The 18,487-nt window shown below is 39.6% G+C and overlaps 1 protein-coding gene across 3 annotated transcripts in view; it reads left to right on the forward strand.

The window, feature by feature from the left end:
• dcc (DCC netrin 1 receptor) overlaps positions 1 to 18,487 on the forward strand; it is a 321,689-nt gene that overhangs the window by 209,159 nt on the left and 94,043 nt on the right. For all 3 annotated transcript variants that reach the window (XM_088281223.1, XM_088281224.1, XM_088281225.1), the window contains exon 13: positions 13,625 to 13,766. In XM_088281223.1, coding sequence (XP_088137349.1) covers positions 13,625 to 13,766 — 142 coding nt within the window. The remainder of the gene's footprint in view (positions 1 to 13,624; positions 13,767 to 18,487) is intronic.

Here is an 18,487-nt window from a genome sequence, read left to right on the forward strand (position 1 = left end):
ATGGCAATGTCATACACATGGCAATCAATTAGTGCAATTGAATCATGTCCTGTTTGTCTTCAAATACTAAATGAAAGCAAGCCATCAGAATACTAATGTGTTCTCCTTAGCGGCAACGGACCTACACAGTATGGAGATGACTCCTTTCCTGTTCCAACTTGACTATGCCCAAAACATCCATAGAGATATGGATTCAATACTATTCATACTCTCGGCAGAGAATTGGGTTGGGGGTCACGAAATATTTGCCTCTTCCAAAGTGTTTGGGATTTGGCATAGAGGAAGACCCAAATGCAGGGAAGCGAGCCAGTTGTAACTCAAATGGAAATTTAATGTAAAGAAACAAAGCAAACAAGGAAATGGGGAAGAAAACTAAAATATCAAAAGTACAAACCACAAGGACTAGACTTATTTTGACAAGGCGGGACAAGCAGAAGGACAAATAACAGAGACAATGGACCGAAAGCAATTAAGGAACTAAATGCAAACAAAGTAACGAGACGACGAGGTACAGCTGGTCCTGACACAAAAGGTTGGAGGGAGCTGATTGGTCAACACTCCGGAATGGGAGGACAAGCACAGGTGGACACAATCTGGTTTAAGAAGAGACACACATCAAACACAAGGAAGAACATGACGCTAATAACTGAATCAAAAACAACAAACACAGACCATGACACTAAGAGACAGGCATAACACAAAACAATTGAGAAGCATAAAAAATGCTGTAAAATAGGAAAGCGAGCTTGCGTGGTCAGACAACTGCGCAGCCAAGGACACGAAAGTCCTTCCCTGGAATGTACTTCTCCAATCACTTTAGACTAGATGGATGAACCGGCAAGAGACTTTTCCTCTTCTTGTGCTTAATGACTCACTGAGAGATGCCTATGTGGGAAGATCCCAGACATATTTTGGGATTTCTTCTGTTTCGCGTGGACTGTACCGCAAAATGAAAAATTACTATGTGTGCCTGTGACGACTGTTATATCCCAACACTACTCTCCTGCTCTGAAATATCTCTTCATAAACAACAAGCCTTTCTCATTCATTCTCACACCTGTTTACATCCGTCAGGACGCTGACATGCATGAGGCTGATTGCATGTTCACGAAGCATATTTGCGCAGCTTCCCCAGACTCCATAGTTTTACTTGTGAACCTCAACAAGAGAAACCTTAGCCTTGAACTACCGCAATGAACCAGTGAGGAGAACATGCAGCATCACTGCTAAACTACAGTTAGCGGAGTCTACTGTGCTGTGCCCCGTACTTTCACATCACGTTATGGCAGTGGTGGGCGGTCAAGGCCTTCTCTGCATAATCAATAAATCATTATATTTTTATGATAATAATTGTAATTATTATATAATTTAATTTAAATATTCTATATTTAGAAGATATTTTTTGTCCAATTAGAATTCAGCTATCATGTGTTGCTAGGCAGATTTCATAATATAGCGGCCCGTTCTTTTTCACTGAGCCTTCAGATTCTTACCGGCAGGCGTCTGTGCTGTGTGTGTCAACGGCTCTTACAGTTGATAGTTGTGATAGACAATCAGATCACGAGTTGGTTACAGTGCGCCTTCTCGCTGGCCTTCCGTTGAAGGTGATGAATGCGACTTGTGATTGGATACTCACTTGTGAGGGGGCAGCGTGATGCGGAATCAACGTCATAACTGCAGACCGTTCAAAAATGTAAAATATATTCTTGCTTTTTTTCAACCACAATGGCAGAAAGAGGGAACAATGTGGATTTGATTGCATATGATCATCCTTGCAAGGACATTTTCAAGACGGTCCTTTCAAGAGAAGCTCTTTTGTGAGTCGAAGTGGTGCAACACTCAGTCGTGCGCAAGTGTCTCTCTCTGTATTATTTGTCCAGCCGTGGTGTCATAAATGATGAGGGGAAATTTATACAAGTCGGCCTACGTGTGAAATGCACGGCCCGGCACTGCGTTATGGTCCATCTGATCGGCATACAAAAAGAGGTGGAACCTCTCAGAAGCTGTTATAAGGACTTCGAAGAGATGGACTGAGGATGAGCTATGCGCATCTATGAAAACAACCAACTAGCAAGTGTTCAGGGCGGCGAGAGTTCACAGTTAAGCTTCGATGGATTAGTCAAGAAAAAGGCAGCATTCACAAGTGAAAACAGAAGCACATACTGAACATGAAGGCAAAATACCATTTTACCAGAGAGGTGAGGAAAGCGAAACGTCCATATTCATTCAGACGGTAACCTGGAGCTTAATACCCTGAAGGCAACAGCGATGATCATAGACTTCAAGAAAGTCACAGCCTCACTTCCTGACCACCATCATCACCTGGGACCTCACCAAAATGGCCCAAAAAGATGTTGTCTTGGCAATTTTGGCATCAAGATGAGAATTCACCCTTACGTCATACAAAAAAAAGACTTCTGGAGGGCACTGCACAATTAATTATAAATGGGCTATTATGCATTGATGAATAATGATTAACCGGTTGGCATAATCAGTGAAGCAATTAAATGTTGAACATGCAGGTGAGCACAGTGGTTAACATGAGTGCCCCCAGTTGGTGGTTCACATGCACTCATGTAGGTTCTCTATAGCTACTCTGGCTTCCTCACACGTTTCAGCAACATGTATAGTTTTATATGATAATAAAAGACTATCTTTTACGTAGGTGTGATAGGTGTATGATGACAGAATGCCTTGTCGCGGAGTGCCACAACTTGGCCTTGAATAGAAAAACGCTCTATTTGAGAGTGGCGTCTCATTGATATAGGATGCAGGAGAGGCTTTGAGTGCAGTTTCGGTCGCCTCGTTCTGTAAATGGCATTGGGAAAATGGAAGAAGTAATAAATGTGGTGACCTGAGGAGTGGGCCAATAGAGAAATGAAGCAGCCTTTGTGGAACTACAGCTCATGACCGAGCTTAAACTCTTCAAGGTCCTGCCCTGCCGTTAGAATGGGAGGCACCGGTTTTCTTTTTTTTTTGCTGCTTGTCTTCTACTCTTTGTTTAAATTAGCAAATCCTGGGCTATCTTTTTCCGCAATGACAAATACATGTTGGTGAGGTGCTGTCTACTTTTAACATCAACCAGCGGGAAAAGCCATCCCGTTATTTGGTCGGCTTTTATGTCAGCAATTCCAAATGTGAGCAAGCTTTGAACGAAGGTGGCATTGTCTTTGCATGCTGCACCGCGATGAACAAGAATGGCTGTCTGTAGGGTTAGGCATTTAAGTGAGACTAACCTTTCAATTGTCTCAGAATCATTCAAATTTTAAAAATGTGGTTCCTCGTCCACCGACCAGAAAAAGAACACTCAAGCTGACAAGCTCCCTCCCGCTCCAAGTCTCAGCCTACAGCGTGCTGACATTTGAAGTCATAATCGAGAGACTAAAATGATAAAATACGTCTAGTTTGAACATTGACACACGGTGGGTCAACTCTAGTGCACATAACATTAGTATATGTATTTCCGATCCAAGTTGGTGGATGTTCTCATATTCAGCAATAGACGCTTCTGGGTTCACAATGCTTCGAGTCATTGCTTGATAAGGCAGATATGATATACTTTGCTCAACATGAACTTTTTTTTAATTGATACTGTCTCCGCTGCTAATCCAAATTGGATTGCCAAATTGTTGTTTTTTTTTAAATGCACAATTCAACTGTATTTATAAAGCACTTCAAGACAATCACCGCTGTATGCCAAGTGCTATGCATGGAGCAAAAGTAAGTCCTACAATAAAACTAATAAAAAAAGGCAGACAGTGAAAGGACAAAACAGTAAAACCCAAAACCAAGTCTCATGCTGAGGTAAAAACCGGAGAATAAAAATGAGTTTTAAGACGAGGTTTAAAGATGGGAAGCGATGGGGCTTGCCTAACAATTAGTGAAAGGCCATTCCAAAGAGAGGGACAGACAACGGAAAAGGCTCGATCCTCTCTGAGCCTTCGCTTAGTCCTCGGTACCTCTAATAGCCTCTGGTTTGCAGACCTGAGGCAGATGCTGAACAAAACTCAGAGCTCAGAGAGTTAAGGTGGGGCGTGACAATTGAAAGATTTGAAAACAAATAATATAATCTTAAAAAGAACTCTAAAATGTACAGGGACACCAGAGTAGGAGCTATGTGCTCCCTTTCATGAGCATAAGTCAAGAGGCGAGCAGCAGCATTTTGGAGCAACTGGAGATGCTTAGTGGAGGATTGGCTGACTCCAAGATAAAGTGCTTTACAGTAATCCATCTGAGACACTACTCAACAAATCCCGACCTGATCAACATGAGACCAACATTTTGAAACTGTTAATAATCTGGAATGCCATTCAGCCACCTTGACATGCTGGCAAAGAAAAGCATAATGAAACAATAGCATTTGTATTCCGCATTACATTAATTGTTCTGAAATATGTTCAATTCTTGGAATTGTACAATTTGAAATGTATTTTTAGTAGGTGCTTAAATCGCCTACCTGTCCACATAGATTCCTGAAAATATTGTACTCGTTGCATCATCTCGACCACACAGTCAGGCCGATACTGTAAGTAGATATTGTACTTTTGAATAGGATTACACTCATAAAACATACATTTTTGTGTGTAACCTCATGAATGCAGAATGGCAGTGCAAAGTGTCCACCATCCATGTGATCACCATTCATGTGATGCCCTTGCAACCCAGAGGCACGCACTTGCACCCTCACAAACAGCTACGTGCACACACACGCGCGCACCCACACACACACACACACACACGCGTGCGCACGCACGCACACACACATATACATGCTTGGTGTGATTGCAGCTTTCACCTGGAGGACATGAACAAACAATCACAGATTGAATTCTGAGTGTTTACTCACCTGATAGTGTGTGTGTGTGTGTGTGTATGTGCTTGGAAGGCACACAGTCGGTTGGATGTGTTTGGCATGCCATTCTCAGTGCAGGTCTGCTTACTAAACCAGAGTAGTAACCCAAACTGAATTAATTCCCTCTTCTTTTTAGGGTTTTTCTCTTTTCACAATTATGATTTTTTTTTCTTCAAATTATTATTTTTTTTTTTCGATTCAACTTTACAGTAATCACAGAGACATACATACTGACACAATAAAATGCCGTTAAGCATCTGACCAGAAGCGTAAAGTGAGCAAAAAGTACAGCATGTAAATTTTAAGGGTCATGGAATGTCAGTAAAAGTAGTATATTAAAAATATATAAAGACAATATGAAATAAGATATTGCTAATAGGCAGTGACAAGACTACGAACATGAGCAGCAATATTGTTACATGATATGATGACTACAATGAATACTACAGATACGGTATTTTAACAGATACTGTATTTTCGGGACCATAGGGCGCACTTTAAAGTCCCAAATCTTCCCCAAAACAAACGAGGCGCCTTGTAATGCAACACACCTATTATACAGACTGACTGAGCATCGCTCTCGGCCATCGACCCTTTTACCCATTGGGGTATTCGGAGTGCATGTTAGCACACCCCGCTGGTCAAAGTCTGAGTCCTCCATGCCTCGAATAGACTGTGACTAATACATTATGTGACTTTGGTGTTTGGGTGATGGTGTAGGAGAAAGCTGGACAAAAGGGCAGCTGTACACAATGTCGTAGTCTGTCTTATCATTCATGTTATTGCAAGCAAGAAACGTCACAGGTTTAGAATACAGACTGCAAAAAGCCCAAAGCACACCATGCACATCTCTCTAAACAGCCATGTAATTGGCTAAGGCTGAGTGGCTCCCAAGAAGCCATTACTGTAATCGTTTTGTGTTATTTTTATTTCTTTTGGGGATATAAATGGCATGAGAGATTCATCTTTGTTTCATTGTTTGCTTGTATACTGAGTTTTTTTGGTTTTGATTTGAAACCGTGACTGTAAGGAGAGTGGTGACCAGTGAAGTCCCTCCCCGGATGTTGTCTAGTAGACGTGTTGCCATGACATCAATTAATAGAGGCAATGTTGTTGACAGTGATCTCTTATTGTTCAATGACATCTCTCATTGGTCTGAGGTGATGCCTCTGGCAGCGATCTCTTACTGGAATGAGCACTGATGATTTAGCTTGCGCGAGATAGCTTGCGCCTTGTTGTGCGACGCGCCTAGTATATGTATTAAATACGGAAATAGCCTCCTCAACTGGTGCCGCGCCATTGATGCAGCGCGTCTTATAGCCGTAAAAAATACGGTACGTTGTAAATAATATGGGTTAGTGTCTACAAAACGAATAGGTTAAGGACAAGTTTCCTCGCATGTCTTTCTTTTCCTGACACTGAATAGTAAATACAAGTGCGTTTCATCACTTTTCAATTTACTCTGAAAGCTTTCCTTTCATCTTTCTCCAGCTCAAATTGCACATCAATGAGCAACTTCCAGCGCTACTAAACACGACTCAATTGATCAGCGTTCTTACACAACCAACCGATAGATACAACTTGTGTGGATACAGAGTAATAAAATTTAGGGTTTTAGAGTGCCTACAGCGATGCTAAGATAGTGTAGGAAAAGTGTCGGCGAAACACCTTTCATAAGGTTAGAATTAAAAAATCTTTAGTGTTCATAGCTCAAAAACAAAGAGTGGTTGCTAAATGAGCAAGTTTTGGTTGGAGTTGGTTAGTACATTTCTTTGATGAAAACGTTGCGCCCATCTAAAATTAGCTTTGCTTAGGTGGGCTACTACAACACGCTGGTCTATCTAGTCTTCTATTGATATCCGTAAAAGACTAACCAGCGGGAAAAGCATGCATTTTATTTCCTGGTAGGCTGCCAAGCCATCGATGTGAACAATAAACAGATATGAATCGATCCTTTGAGCTTGTTGTTGTGCCGTGCGCCTTTCAAGCCAGGACCGCCATGCCGGTTGCCTGCGGCTGCAACCTGTTCTTGTTGCATGCGACCCTGTGAGTTGCTCTCTCCTCACCTGGATGCTTTGTACCCAGCCTTACGTTCTATGGTCAATATCATGAGTATGTGTTCATGCGACAAGCATTTTTTTATGTATTTTTTTGTATGTGACGTGCTGTATGAATAAAGTTTGATTGATGCGAGTGATTTTCGGCTTTTTGTTTTTTCCAATAAAATGTGCCGTTAATTGATTCCTTGGAACAATTTATCAGTTGGGAGAAGTGAGAAACAACAAAAACAAAGTAGTTAACGTGGTAGAGTTGTCATTTTAACACTTGCTATTGCGAGTTGCCACCAATAAAAGTGAGCGGCAAACAGTTATGCATTTAAAGGCATCTTTATTTTTAATGAGTGGGGTATAACTGAGACTAAATAGGTCAGAGAGCTAGGGGAGACATTAAATGCCTGGATAATTTATGTTGCGAGTGCATATAGGGAGATGGGCTTGTGATTCCAGACAGGTTGCCAGAGTTTGTTTGCCAATGGTAGAATAGCAGATTTATTTCAATGCATTGTACAACTTGAAACTGCAGAGATGTTAGAAATAGATTTCAAAAGATTCCTGTTCAATGGAATGATTTTACAAGCACAGTAATACATCATCTGCATAAAGATTAACTTTGGGTTTTGTCTTATCAGCCAGGGTTCTGTTTAAGATTGAAAAAAATACTGCAAAATGGGGTAACATTTGAGGAGCTTATCTCATTTAGAAACACAATAAGAAGTAGCTTTGGGTGAGCACTATACCATTTCTATTCAGTGGATGAACAATTGTTTGATTTAGGGCAGCCGTGGGCAAACTACGGCCCGTTAAATGTTTTAATCCGGCCCGCCGAACATGACAAAATTAAAATGTATAACCCTTGTTTATGTTTTATTTTCTAAATACTTTGGTTTTTCAAATACATATATATTGTTGTAATGCTTTAGTTCACTTTCATTTTAAATTAAATGTATTTTTTTTTCTCCAATGAGGTGATGTAACCAAAACACATCATCCATCTGTATATGGTCGGCCCCTCTGTCAAATTTTAGGACCCATTGTGGCCTACCATCAAAAAGTTTGCCCGCCCCTGATTTAGGGTATTGTCGGGCAGATACTTGTAATTTTTGATGCCAGTGCTTTTTTGGTGATATTATTTAGATCTGAAATAATTCACAACAGTGGCCAATAACTGAATGGTAGTACTGGGTCTGAACTGTACTTTCATAACAGCGTTGTTCTTATGGGATAGTACAGTGGGAACAGCTTGGATTTTTTTACTACTCAGTCAATTAGTCCTAAAATCCAATGGATATTCATCGGGTCTAAGTGACTTCTGTGAGGTTTTGTTCAAGGCTTTGAGTTGCTTATCCAGAATAACTGTTGATTCTAATGAAAGCATTACTGTCGGTCTTCTGGAAGAATCAGCATATCAAGATTATTCAAGAAAAAGAGCTACAGTGTTTCTGTTTGGTTTGGTTTCATGGGTTGTAGAGTATAGTTCTCAATAGAAGTCATGAAACACATTATTTTTATTCTGAGGATTCCCTGTTAGCGTACAAAATGATGACCCAAAATGACTGCAACCCTAATGCCTGCCATTTCTCCAACTGATAATGGATTAGCTTTAGTTGTTACACATTTTAATTTGGTTTGACAACAATTCAGTCCTGAAGATTTAAGGTCTTTAAATCTATGTGGTCTAGATTTTATTTCCTTTCCAAAAACGTGTTCCAAATGGCGCTTGAGACACTCCTGCATAGATGGGACTAGGTTAACCTGACGTAGCCAAAGAGTGTGTATTGTGCTATGTTATGGGTAATTATGTCAGAAATTGAGTTAACCTCTTCTCACTCGTGACATGTTTGGTCTCCCGATACAGATGCTCTCCATTCTCCTTCATGGATGGTTTGCCACTGCGTCCCTCTGTCGGAGTTGTTCCAACATGTATTTAACTTCTCTACTGTTTCCATGGAGACCACACATCCAACTGTGTGCTGTCAAAGTGACTAATTAGTTAATGAAGCACACAGGGATGCCAGGCCTTAGGAGGCGTGCGTGCGTGTGTGTGCGTGTGTTTGTGTGTTTGGGGGAGCAGAGGTCCGACGAATATGGAGGTATTTGGCAAACAACATCCTCTCATCTCGACTGCTCCCCCCTCCCCACCATAATCAGTTCTGCTGTAATCAATTAGCAGGGTGAGGAGACGCACAGGGAACAGGTGCACGCTAAATGCTAATGAATTCCTCGGTGGCCCCTGTCACTATGACATTGGCTGGATTTTTAAACTGCTAGTTGGACCGATGGAGAGAAACAGACACCATCACTCTGCATGGGTGTGTTTTTTTTTTCCAGACACCTGCAAACAGATGTTTGCAAACAGTATTAAATGTGTTATATACAAAATGTTTGCAACAGCATCATTTATACGCTTGTAAAAAAAAAAAAAAACCTTGTCCAATTCAGATCAATTTCAGAATATATATATAATATATATATATATATATATATATTAGGGCTGTCAAAATTAAAGCCTTAACTCGAGATTAATTTAAAAACAAATTGACGTGATTAAATATTTTAACTCAGTTGACCGTTTTATTTACTTCAAAAATAATTTGCATTTCTTGCAAAGCCAAATTAAAATCTTGTATGTGTATGTATGTGTGTATATATATATATATATATATATATATATATATATACACAGTTTCTCTGTTTCTCGCGCTGGTTGCACTCCAGACTGTAGTGTGAAATGCAGGCATTCGCACTGTCAATGGGCGTGTTAAATATTATTATGTAATATTTCGGCATGGTATTTATTAGAAATGTAGGCATCACTCTCTTCGTCTTTCACAGCGAAAACTAAAACAACAATTGACCCGGCTTGTGTTATTTGCCTGCATTGTTCTACAGTGCCTGCCTTGTATATTGAGTAGCAAGGCAGGAGTGTTGACGAAATTAAAAGAAAAATACTTAGCTTTTTTTTTTCCCCCAACTACATAGTATATAAAAAAATATATACAGTTCCACTTATTTATATGTACACAGACGAATTAATTTAGCGTTACATGAAAGTAGTCAATGCAGCCCTTGCTTCCTTTGATATTTCTGTACCGTATATGGCTCTTCAAAATGTGGATGCCCCTGAGGATAAATAACCAGTTATCTTTGGACAAACTCCTATGTACACTGAGCTAACCGGCTGTGTTAACATAACAAAAACAGAGCAATTTGCTAAAACAGTTCAGATTAGCGGACATGCTTGTTTGGTATATAGAATATTGTCAGTAATGAAAAGTACTCTACAGTCAACAGATGAAGGCATAATAACCTTTTTTTCCATTTTCTTTTTAATTTTGAATTTTTTTGGGTCCTTTTTTAGGGATTTTTGTGCAGTTCATTGATTTGTGGGGTGTTGTAATTTCTTTTTCCCCCCAATGCATTTCAGTAGTCATCATTAATTTGCAGATTTTCATTGTTAACGGTCCTGGCACCCTGCGAGTAGTGGTGGATTACTGTACAAGTGAAAGCTCATTTACAATTCACTGCACCAGGTAAAGAAGAGTACCAGATTAGACTACTGTATAAAATGTGTAAATTGGGTGAAGAGAAGGTCTAAAGCGCTGCCTACATCGAATGACTATCTTTTTTTTATTCCACGAGTAGAGATACTGTTGCCATTGTGTCACCTTAAATTATTACTAGTGCTGTTCGGATACCACGTCCCGATACCGATACCGCTAACTGGCTGTGCAGTATCGGCCGACAACGATACTGTACCGATACTTTTGAAAAATCAAATCTTCAATATGACCACCTAACACCATCACAAGATACATGCCCTGATCACGTTATATCACTTATGGTTTTCTTTTTCATCTGCGCAGGGTCATAAGATTACATTTGATTGAAATTTGAAGCCTATTTATGTTTAATTGTGTATATGAAAATGCAATTTTTTAACCCCTCGAATATTTCACATTCCGGACTAATGTACATAGAATAAATAAATAATATAATAATATAAATATAAATATAATTTGGAGCGTTTGAAGCATATACCAATGACGATAGCCGGGATCAGGACCATACTGGTTGGTACTCGGCGATCCGATACCAGTGTTTTAAGGCAATATTGGTACCGATAACGATACTTGTATCGGTATTGGAACAACACTAATTATTACAACTATAAGCCCTTGCGTTGATTAGTCATTTTGTTTCTGCTGAATGTACATTATTTGCCATCTCATCATTTTGATGCTATAAACACTTATTAGTGTATAAATACTGTATACGAGATGCATTGCATTACACTTGTGTAACCGTAGAGTTGAGAGGAGGATCCAAGAGCTCTCGGAATCAGTGGTAGCGTTAACAAGGGGTTTATTTTGGAGAAGGTCTTGACGGCAGGTGGTCCAGAGGTATGCGGTCAATGCAAGTGGATTCGGAGACACCAACCCAGATTCGACGATCGAAGATGGTGAAGACACGGGGCTTAGGCGGACAGGCAGGACGCGTGGCAAAAGCACGCGAGAAACACAAGGAAACCAGTTAGTATATACTGATGGCAGAAGTTCAAGCAAGCTCAAATAATTGCAGATTTGAGGCAAAGTACCCCGGTTGAAGCGGGATAATCTGGCGCCTGACTCCTGGCTGCACTGAGCTTTTATCTGGGTGTTAATGAGCTTGTCGAGCTGCAGGTGCGCCGGATCAGGATCCTAAAGTTGCAGGGGCGTGGCCAGGAAGGAATAGCCGCCCAAGCCCAGTAGGGAGAAACAGAGGCGACAAAAAAAAAAAAAAAACAGGTAAAAAACCCAGGACACCACTGTATTGCATCTTTAATTATTTATATTCACTTCACGTTTCCTCCAACTTCTGTTTATGATTAGGTATGTGTTCACACTTACACCAAGTAGAAGCTGCATAACTCTAATAAAATGGAAAATGTGACCTTTTAGACAGACTGTAATAAAGGAGAAGCATGCATAAAGAACCACAGAGTAAAGGGTGAATTATCTATTTGATTAATACATTTTGTAATCCATTAGTCTTAATTCATTAGTGTGCCCAAGCCGTTGAGTATGGGATGGCTGATAGCAGCTGTCTCAAAGCATTGCACACTTGGGCCCTGGCAAACATCTGTTGTGTGTGGGGTTGTGTGTCTGTATTCATGCACACGTGTTTGTGTGTACTTGTCAGCGTAGGTCGAGGTGTGTTGTTAACATGCAAATGAAGCAATTAGCATTCACTCAACATATAACTGAACAAACAGAATATGTCCACTATAAAATTATGGGAAGTGAAACTCTGACTACTACTGCATTAAAATGGATTTATTTACTAACAAAAAGCATTGGGAAAGTCACTTCCAAAATGTAATATATTGTAATAAAATGCATATGAAAGTCATACGTTTCCTTACAATATTTCTGTCTTTGTAGAGTAATGAGTTACTCAAGTTGAAGTTATTTTTTTTTTGTTTTTGAATCTGGAATGTTTTTATGTAATAATTATTTTGACACCTTAGGAAAGAAAATGCTATATATATATATATATATATATATATATATATATATATATATATATATATATTGATATTGAAACTGGTATTTTGTCCAGTAAATAAATAATCCCAGACTGCAAAATAGCAAAGAACTGATCAACATACTTGAATTCATTTAGATTAGCAAAATAGCTAGCTAAAGATAGGGGATGTGTAATAAATGCAAAAATATGTATTTAGTCGCTAAAACTGACCTGAGTACATTTTTTTCTTTTTCATTAAAAAAAAAAAAAAAAAATTCAAATTAATTCGAAGTGCGCATCCATTCATCTATTACATGGTCCGCTTCTCCTCACAAGGGTTGCGGCAGTCGGCGGGGTACACGCTGAACTGGTTGCCAGCCAATCGCAGGGCACACACAGACGAACAACCATCCATGCTCAAAAACACAACTGGGACAATTCAGAATATTCTATCAACCTAACTTGCATGTTTTTGGAATGTGGGAGGAAACCAGAGTACCCAGAGAACCTGCAAACTCGACACAGGAAGGCCGGAACTGGAATCAAACCCTGCACCTCTGAACTGCGAGGCAGATGTGCTAACCAATCGTCCGCCGTGCCGCCCCTTAAAGTCTGCATCTGACTCTACTTTAATGTGGCGTATTGTCTCCATCAGCCACTGCACATCTTTGGCTGAAAGGCATACTTTTTTTAATTCTGATTGCTAATAGCCAATCGGAATGCCCACTGTTTTACATACTGCCAGTGATGGCACAAAATTCATTAAAATCATATCTAAAACGCACAATGACTCTTATTTCTTCGCAATTACGTGATTAAATGTGTGTTGTGGTCCCGAATATGTAACGCCTTATGAGACTCAGTTACTCTTATAATAAAAAATTTGAAAGGTCATTGAAAGGTATATTACTTTGTTAGTGTCTAAATGTAATACTGTACTCTCTTTTAGCGGTATCAGGTCAATAAATGGAAAGTTTAAATTAATTTCGGTTTGAGTGTCTGCAATCCAACACTCTAAAAACAGTAACACTATTGTGGGTAAAAAATGGACCGATCCACCAATTGGGTCAATTTGACCAAGCTTCTTGCGTTTTCAATTTTGGGGTTGTTTTTAATGCAACTGTTTTTGAGTGATTCACAAAGATCACAACATCTCATGATCATGTTGACCAGTCACACTTCTTCTTGTGTCTTGCAATTTTCTCAGAGTATAAAAGTGTCATGGCAGCCACCTCCACGCAGCGCTCAGAACGGCCTCATCAGCGCTTACAAGATCAAATATAGGAAGACCGGTCGCCGTGGAGACCAGGAAGCCATTGAACCAAACAACCTCTGGTATCTTTTCACAGGTGAGAATCAATCAATTTTGTCTAGGATTGGAAATAAAAGTGTTGCTTACAACACATTGACGAGAGTTTTATCTTAAAATAACAATTGGAGGAGTTTGAGGTGTTGTGAGCATTTTAAGCTTTCTCGTAGGCATGTGAAACAAAAAATGCTAAGGAACTATTTACGACAAAACATTTAGAAGCCTCGGGCTTACTGAAATTTGAATTGGGTTCACAATGTGCTTTTCTTTTTTCTTGTTTTTTCATTTGAAGTATATATTCATTTGCATACATTTACACACACTGTAGGTGTATTGTGTGTGTGTGTGTGTGTGTATTTCATACTGCCACCAGCTATTTTTCCAATTTAGATTTGCAGGATTTAAATGAAACTGATCTTCCTTTTCATTATTTTTTTTGACTGAGGTTATCTTCTTCATTATGTACGCTCATTTCCCGGTGTCATGTTTGTGGCTGTGTGAGTGTGTGCGTTTGCGCGTGTGCTTACGTGTGGGTGGGAGATGTATGTCTTGTGATCATCAGCAGTAATCACACCTGCGACATCTGATTAGATTTGATTAACACAAACTTTATTCATGCTCTATTTATGCACAATTCAAAACATTTTTTGTTGTCTCAGTACATAAAAAGAGAACGACAGATACAAATGAGATTAACTTTATTTTTCAGAGAGGGATGTTTTTTCCCCTTACAGACAATCGACAAACATGACTATCTCTTCAAATCACAGTCTGAAAATATGACAATGAATATCAAAAAGGGCAATGTAGTCATTAGAGGAAAGTGCACTATTCGATTTTGCAATTTTTTTTTTCCATTTCAACCAAGTGGACATGGATTATTTGCCATTTGAAAATTACATAATTATAATACATGATTGACCACTTTTCTGGGATTTTCTTTTGCTTTTTTTTAAATTGCATTTATTCTATGATCTGTGTAGTATTAATATAGGCTATAGTCATTTAAACTGCCCGGATACAAATCTTTTTTCGGCACCCAAAAGATTTGCTGATTGTAGATTCAACATTATAGAGTAGTATAAAGTAGATATATGTAGTATGTTTATAATAATTCCATCCAATTGAAAAAAAATATTGGGAAAAAAGAAAAACGATAAAAAAATAATTATGTAAAAATATGTAATTGGAAGAAACTTTGCCCTCTATATTCGAGACAACACAACTCCGTTCTAGCATAAAAACTTGATTTCAGCCCTGTTACGAGTTTTTTAATGACATCCTCCTGGCAAATGAGACAATGTGGGTCTGGTTTTGGCTGATTTAACTGCAGTGTTTTATATGGTGGCTCGCAGTATTCTGTTGGCTCATTTGCAGCATCAAGTGGGCATTAGTGGTAGCGCCCATGAGTGGTTTAGAGCCTATTTAGCTCACAGAACTTTTTGTGTTAGACTTAGTTGCTCTGAGTCCCACACTGCTCCATTGTCTTGTGGTGTTCCACAGGGTTCAATTCCGGGGCCTATATCGTTTTCCATTGTATCTGCTCCCTTTGAGTTCCATCTTCAGGAAAGATTTTATTTCCTGTCAGATCTATGTCCAGCTGAGCAAAAAAAAAAAAAAAAAAAAAAAAAAACGCTTTATCATTGAAGCCACTTGTTTCTTGTCTGGAGCAAATCAAGACCTGGATGGCGTTGAAAACAGTTATGGTGTTTGGTCCCAGTGGCCCTTGTATTTCTCATCCTGGTGACCTGGGTCTCCTGGCTCCTTATCTAAAGCCAACAGTCTCAAACTTGTATCTTAAACTGGATTGGACCGGCAAATTAGTGCAGTTGTCTCCAGTTGGTCTCCAGTCGGTCCAAAATAGTACTGCTCGTGTCTTGACTGATACTTGTAAGAGGGAGCACATAATTCCTACTCCAGTGTCCCGACACTGGGTCGATGTACATTTAATAGATCTTTTTAAGATTTGTTATTTGTTTTCCAATCTTGAAATAGTCTCGCCCCACCTTACCTCTCTGAACTCCTCAACCGTTACACGCCTGCCTCAGGTCTGCGAACCAGACACTATGAGAGATACCAAGGACGAAGCGAAGACTCAGAGGGGATTAATCCTTTTCCGTTGCTCATCCATCTCTATGGAATAACCTCCCCGCTAAACGTTAGGCAAGCCCCCTACCTTCCCATCTTTAAAACTGTCATGTCAGTTTGGTGATTTAGTTTTTTTTACTTTAGTTTCATGTTTTGCCTTGTGTTCCTGAGTCTTCTATCTCGTCATGTTTATTGTGTCCACCTGTGTTCGTCAAACCAAGCCCCAGCGTTAACCAATCAGGTCCTTCCAACCATTTGTGTCTTGTCCAGGTGCTCCTCATTGTCTTGTTAATTTGTTTGTATTTATTTTCCAGTTTATTCGGTACATCGTCCTTGTCAGATGTCCATGTCAGTGTCTACGTCAGTTGTCCTCCTGCCTATCTCGCTTTATTTTCAGTTAAGTCAACTCCTTGCGTTTTGTTGCTCCCATTTGTTTTGTATTGTTGTATTTTACCAAATACCATCTAAGGTTCCCCTGCCTCGCTTCCCTGCATTTTTGGGTCCTCCTCTTCCTCAGCCTCCACACAACCTGACAAAAACTCTTAAACTAATTTTTCTCTTTGGCATTTGGGATTATTATTTTTTTTTTTGGGGGAGGGTTACTGTTCTTGTGCTTTTTACGGTCTACATTATTTGTTTTATTTTGTTATATGACTTACTTTTGGACAGCACTTTGCATACTATGGTGGTTGTCTTAAAGTGCTTTATTAATACTGTTAGAATTGAGTTGATCATGTGCTCAGAATATTGCACCCCATTGCAGTGCCAGAACACAATCCTATGGCAAACAGTATTTGTATTTAAAAAAGAGAGCTAGTGAACATAGGGAGTTGAGACATCCATTATCTGTACCGCTTCTCCTCACAAGGGTCGCGTGGGGTGCTGGAGCCTATCCCAGCTATCTTCAGGCAGTAGGCGGGGTACTCCTTGAACTGGATGCCAGCCAATCGCAGGGCACACAAAGACTAACAACCATGCATGCTGTAGTTGAAACAATACAAACAAAAAACTTTGTCAGCAAAAGGCTTATGCGGAAATGAAAATATGCACTCACATAGGTGGATGGGCGAAATGAGGCAGGGGAAATGATAACCAACAAAAAAAAACTAAAGTGCAAAAATACAACAATTAAACTTAGCCATATAGGAAAAAAGAAAGGCAAGGAACTTTATAAATTTTTAGGTGAGAAAAAAAAGAAGGCAACAACTAGCAAAAGAGCGGTAGAATATAAACACATGATGGACCTCAAGATAACATACAACAAGCAACAATATTCCGGCTACCATCTTAAATAGCTCTTAAATAGCCAGCTGATAGAAATGGCAAATAAGTGTGTGCTGGAGCCTCCGCCCACCCACCAGGCTTAAAAAAATACAGAATGGAATACAGGATCATGACATCGACATGCACAAATTATGTTTACAAGGAACTGCAAGAAGATCCCCGCTTGCAGAGAATGCAAAGTGTGCCATATATTAATATATTAAATATATTAAAGACGATAATGCATTCAAATAATTTATTTATACGATTCAGTGGGTTCAGTGCACGCTGTTGTCATATTAATGAACAAAATGCAATGACATCCACCAACAGAATCGGCCTGCACCTCCATCAAATTGACCAAAATCGCGTTACACCACCTGCTCCAAGCTGATCTAAAGTCTAGGCTACATGTAAAAGAAAATGCCCTCATCCGCTGGAACGCCCAACATGGTGCAGTGTGGGCTGCTAAATTCCCAAACATGGTAAACTGGACTTGCCTTGACGTGAAAATCAAGATGCGCCATTTTTACACCCAGTGCACGTACGCTTCCTACAAATATGCAGTCGTTTATATCGCTCTTAGATGTGAATGTGAGTGTGAATGGTTGTTTTATACAGTGTGTGCCCGAGTGCCTGCCTCTCACCCAAAATCAGCTGGGATAGGCTCTGGTTTACCGTGACAATAGTGAACATAAGCAGGATGAAAAAGGAATGAATAGATGAATGTGACACCATGTTCACCATTTTGTCAGCGGGGGCCACCATTAATACTTGTGTCAACGTATAACAACACGCTATTCGATACATTGCACAATCGGTCTGTAAAAGAAGCTCGTGATATCCCCAATTTTTTCCCATGTGAACATTTCACTGTTTTTCCTTTTTTTTTCTGTTTCGTTGGTGCTGCTCTAAGTTTGATGATCTATTTATTTTTTTTCATGCTGTTTGGCTGAATACACCCTTACTATTTATGAGCCTTTGTGATATTCAGCGTTCCAAAGAAGCTAATCAACAAAATATGCATCTTTAAGAAATGAAACGGACTTTTTCACTGGATACGTCTTTGAATATATTGTATCTTGTGCCTCAAGGACTAATGACATGATTCTAAACTATTTCCTGCTCTGATATTCCAGTAATGAAAGTGATGATTATTTTCATACCTCGGATGTTCTGCCAGGGTTCTGTGCATACTGCGAGTACTGCAATCACATTATTTACCATGAGGGTGTTGATGGAGGACTACAGGTAAAGTTAGAGGGAGCTGCATTGTGTCTTTGTAGCACTCGAGGAAGCCTCCGTTCAGGTACCCAGAAAGAAACTGTGGAACTCTATGAGGAAGCCAGGAGTGGCAAAGAAGTATGTCAGAATAGTACTGTACATGTATTAGGTTAGCAGAACAGTGAT

Source organism: Idiotropiscis lumnitzeri, chromosome 18 (genome assembly GCF_059441095.1).
Source record: "Idiotropiscis lumnitzeri isolate Australia: NSW breed Sydney's pygmy pipehorse chromosome 18, RoL_Ilum_1.0, whole genome shotgun sequence".
NCBI lineage: Eukaryota > Metazoa > Chordata > Actinopteri > Syngnathiformes > Syngnathidae > Idiotropiscis > Idiotropiscis lumnitzeri.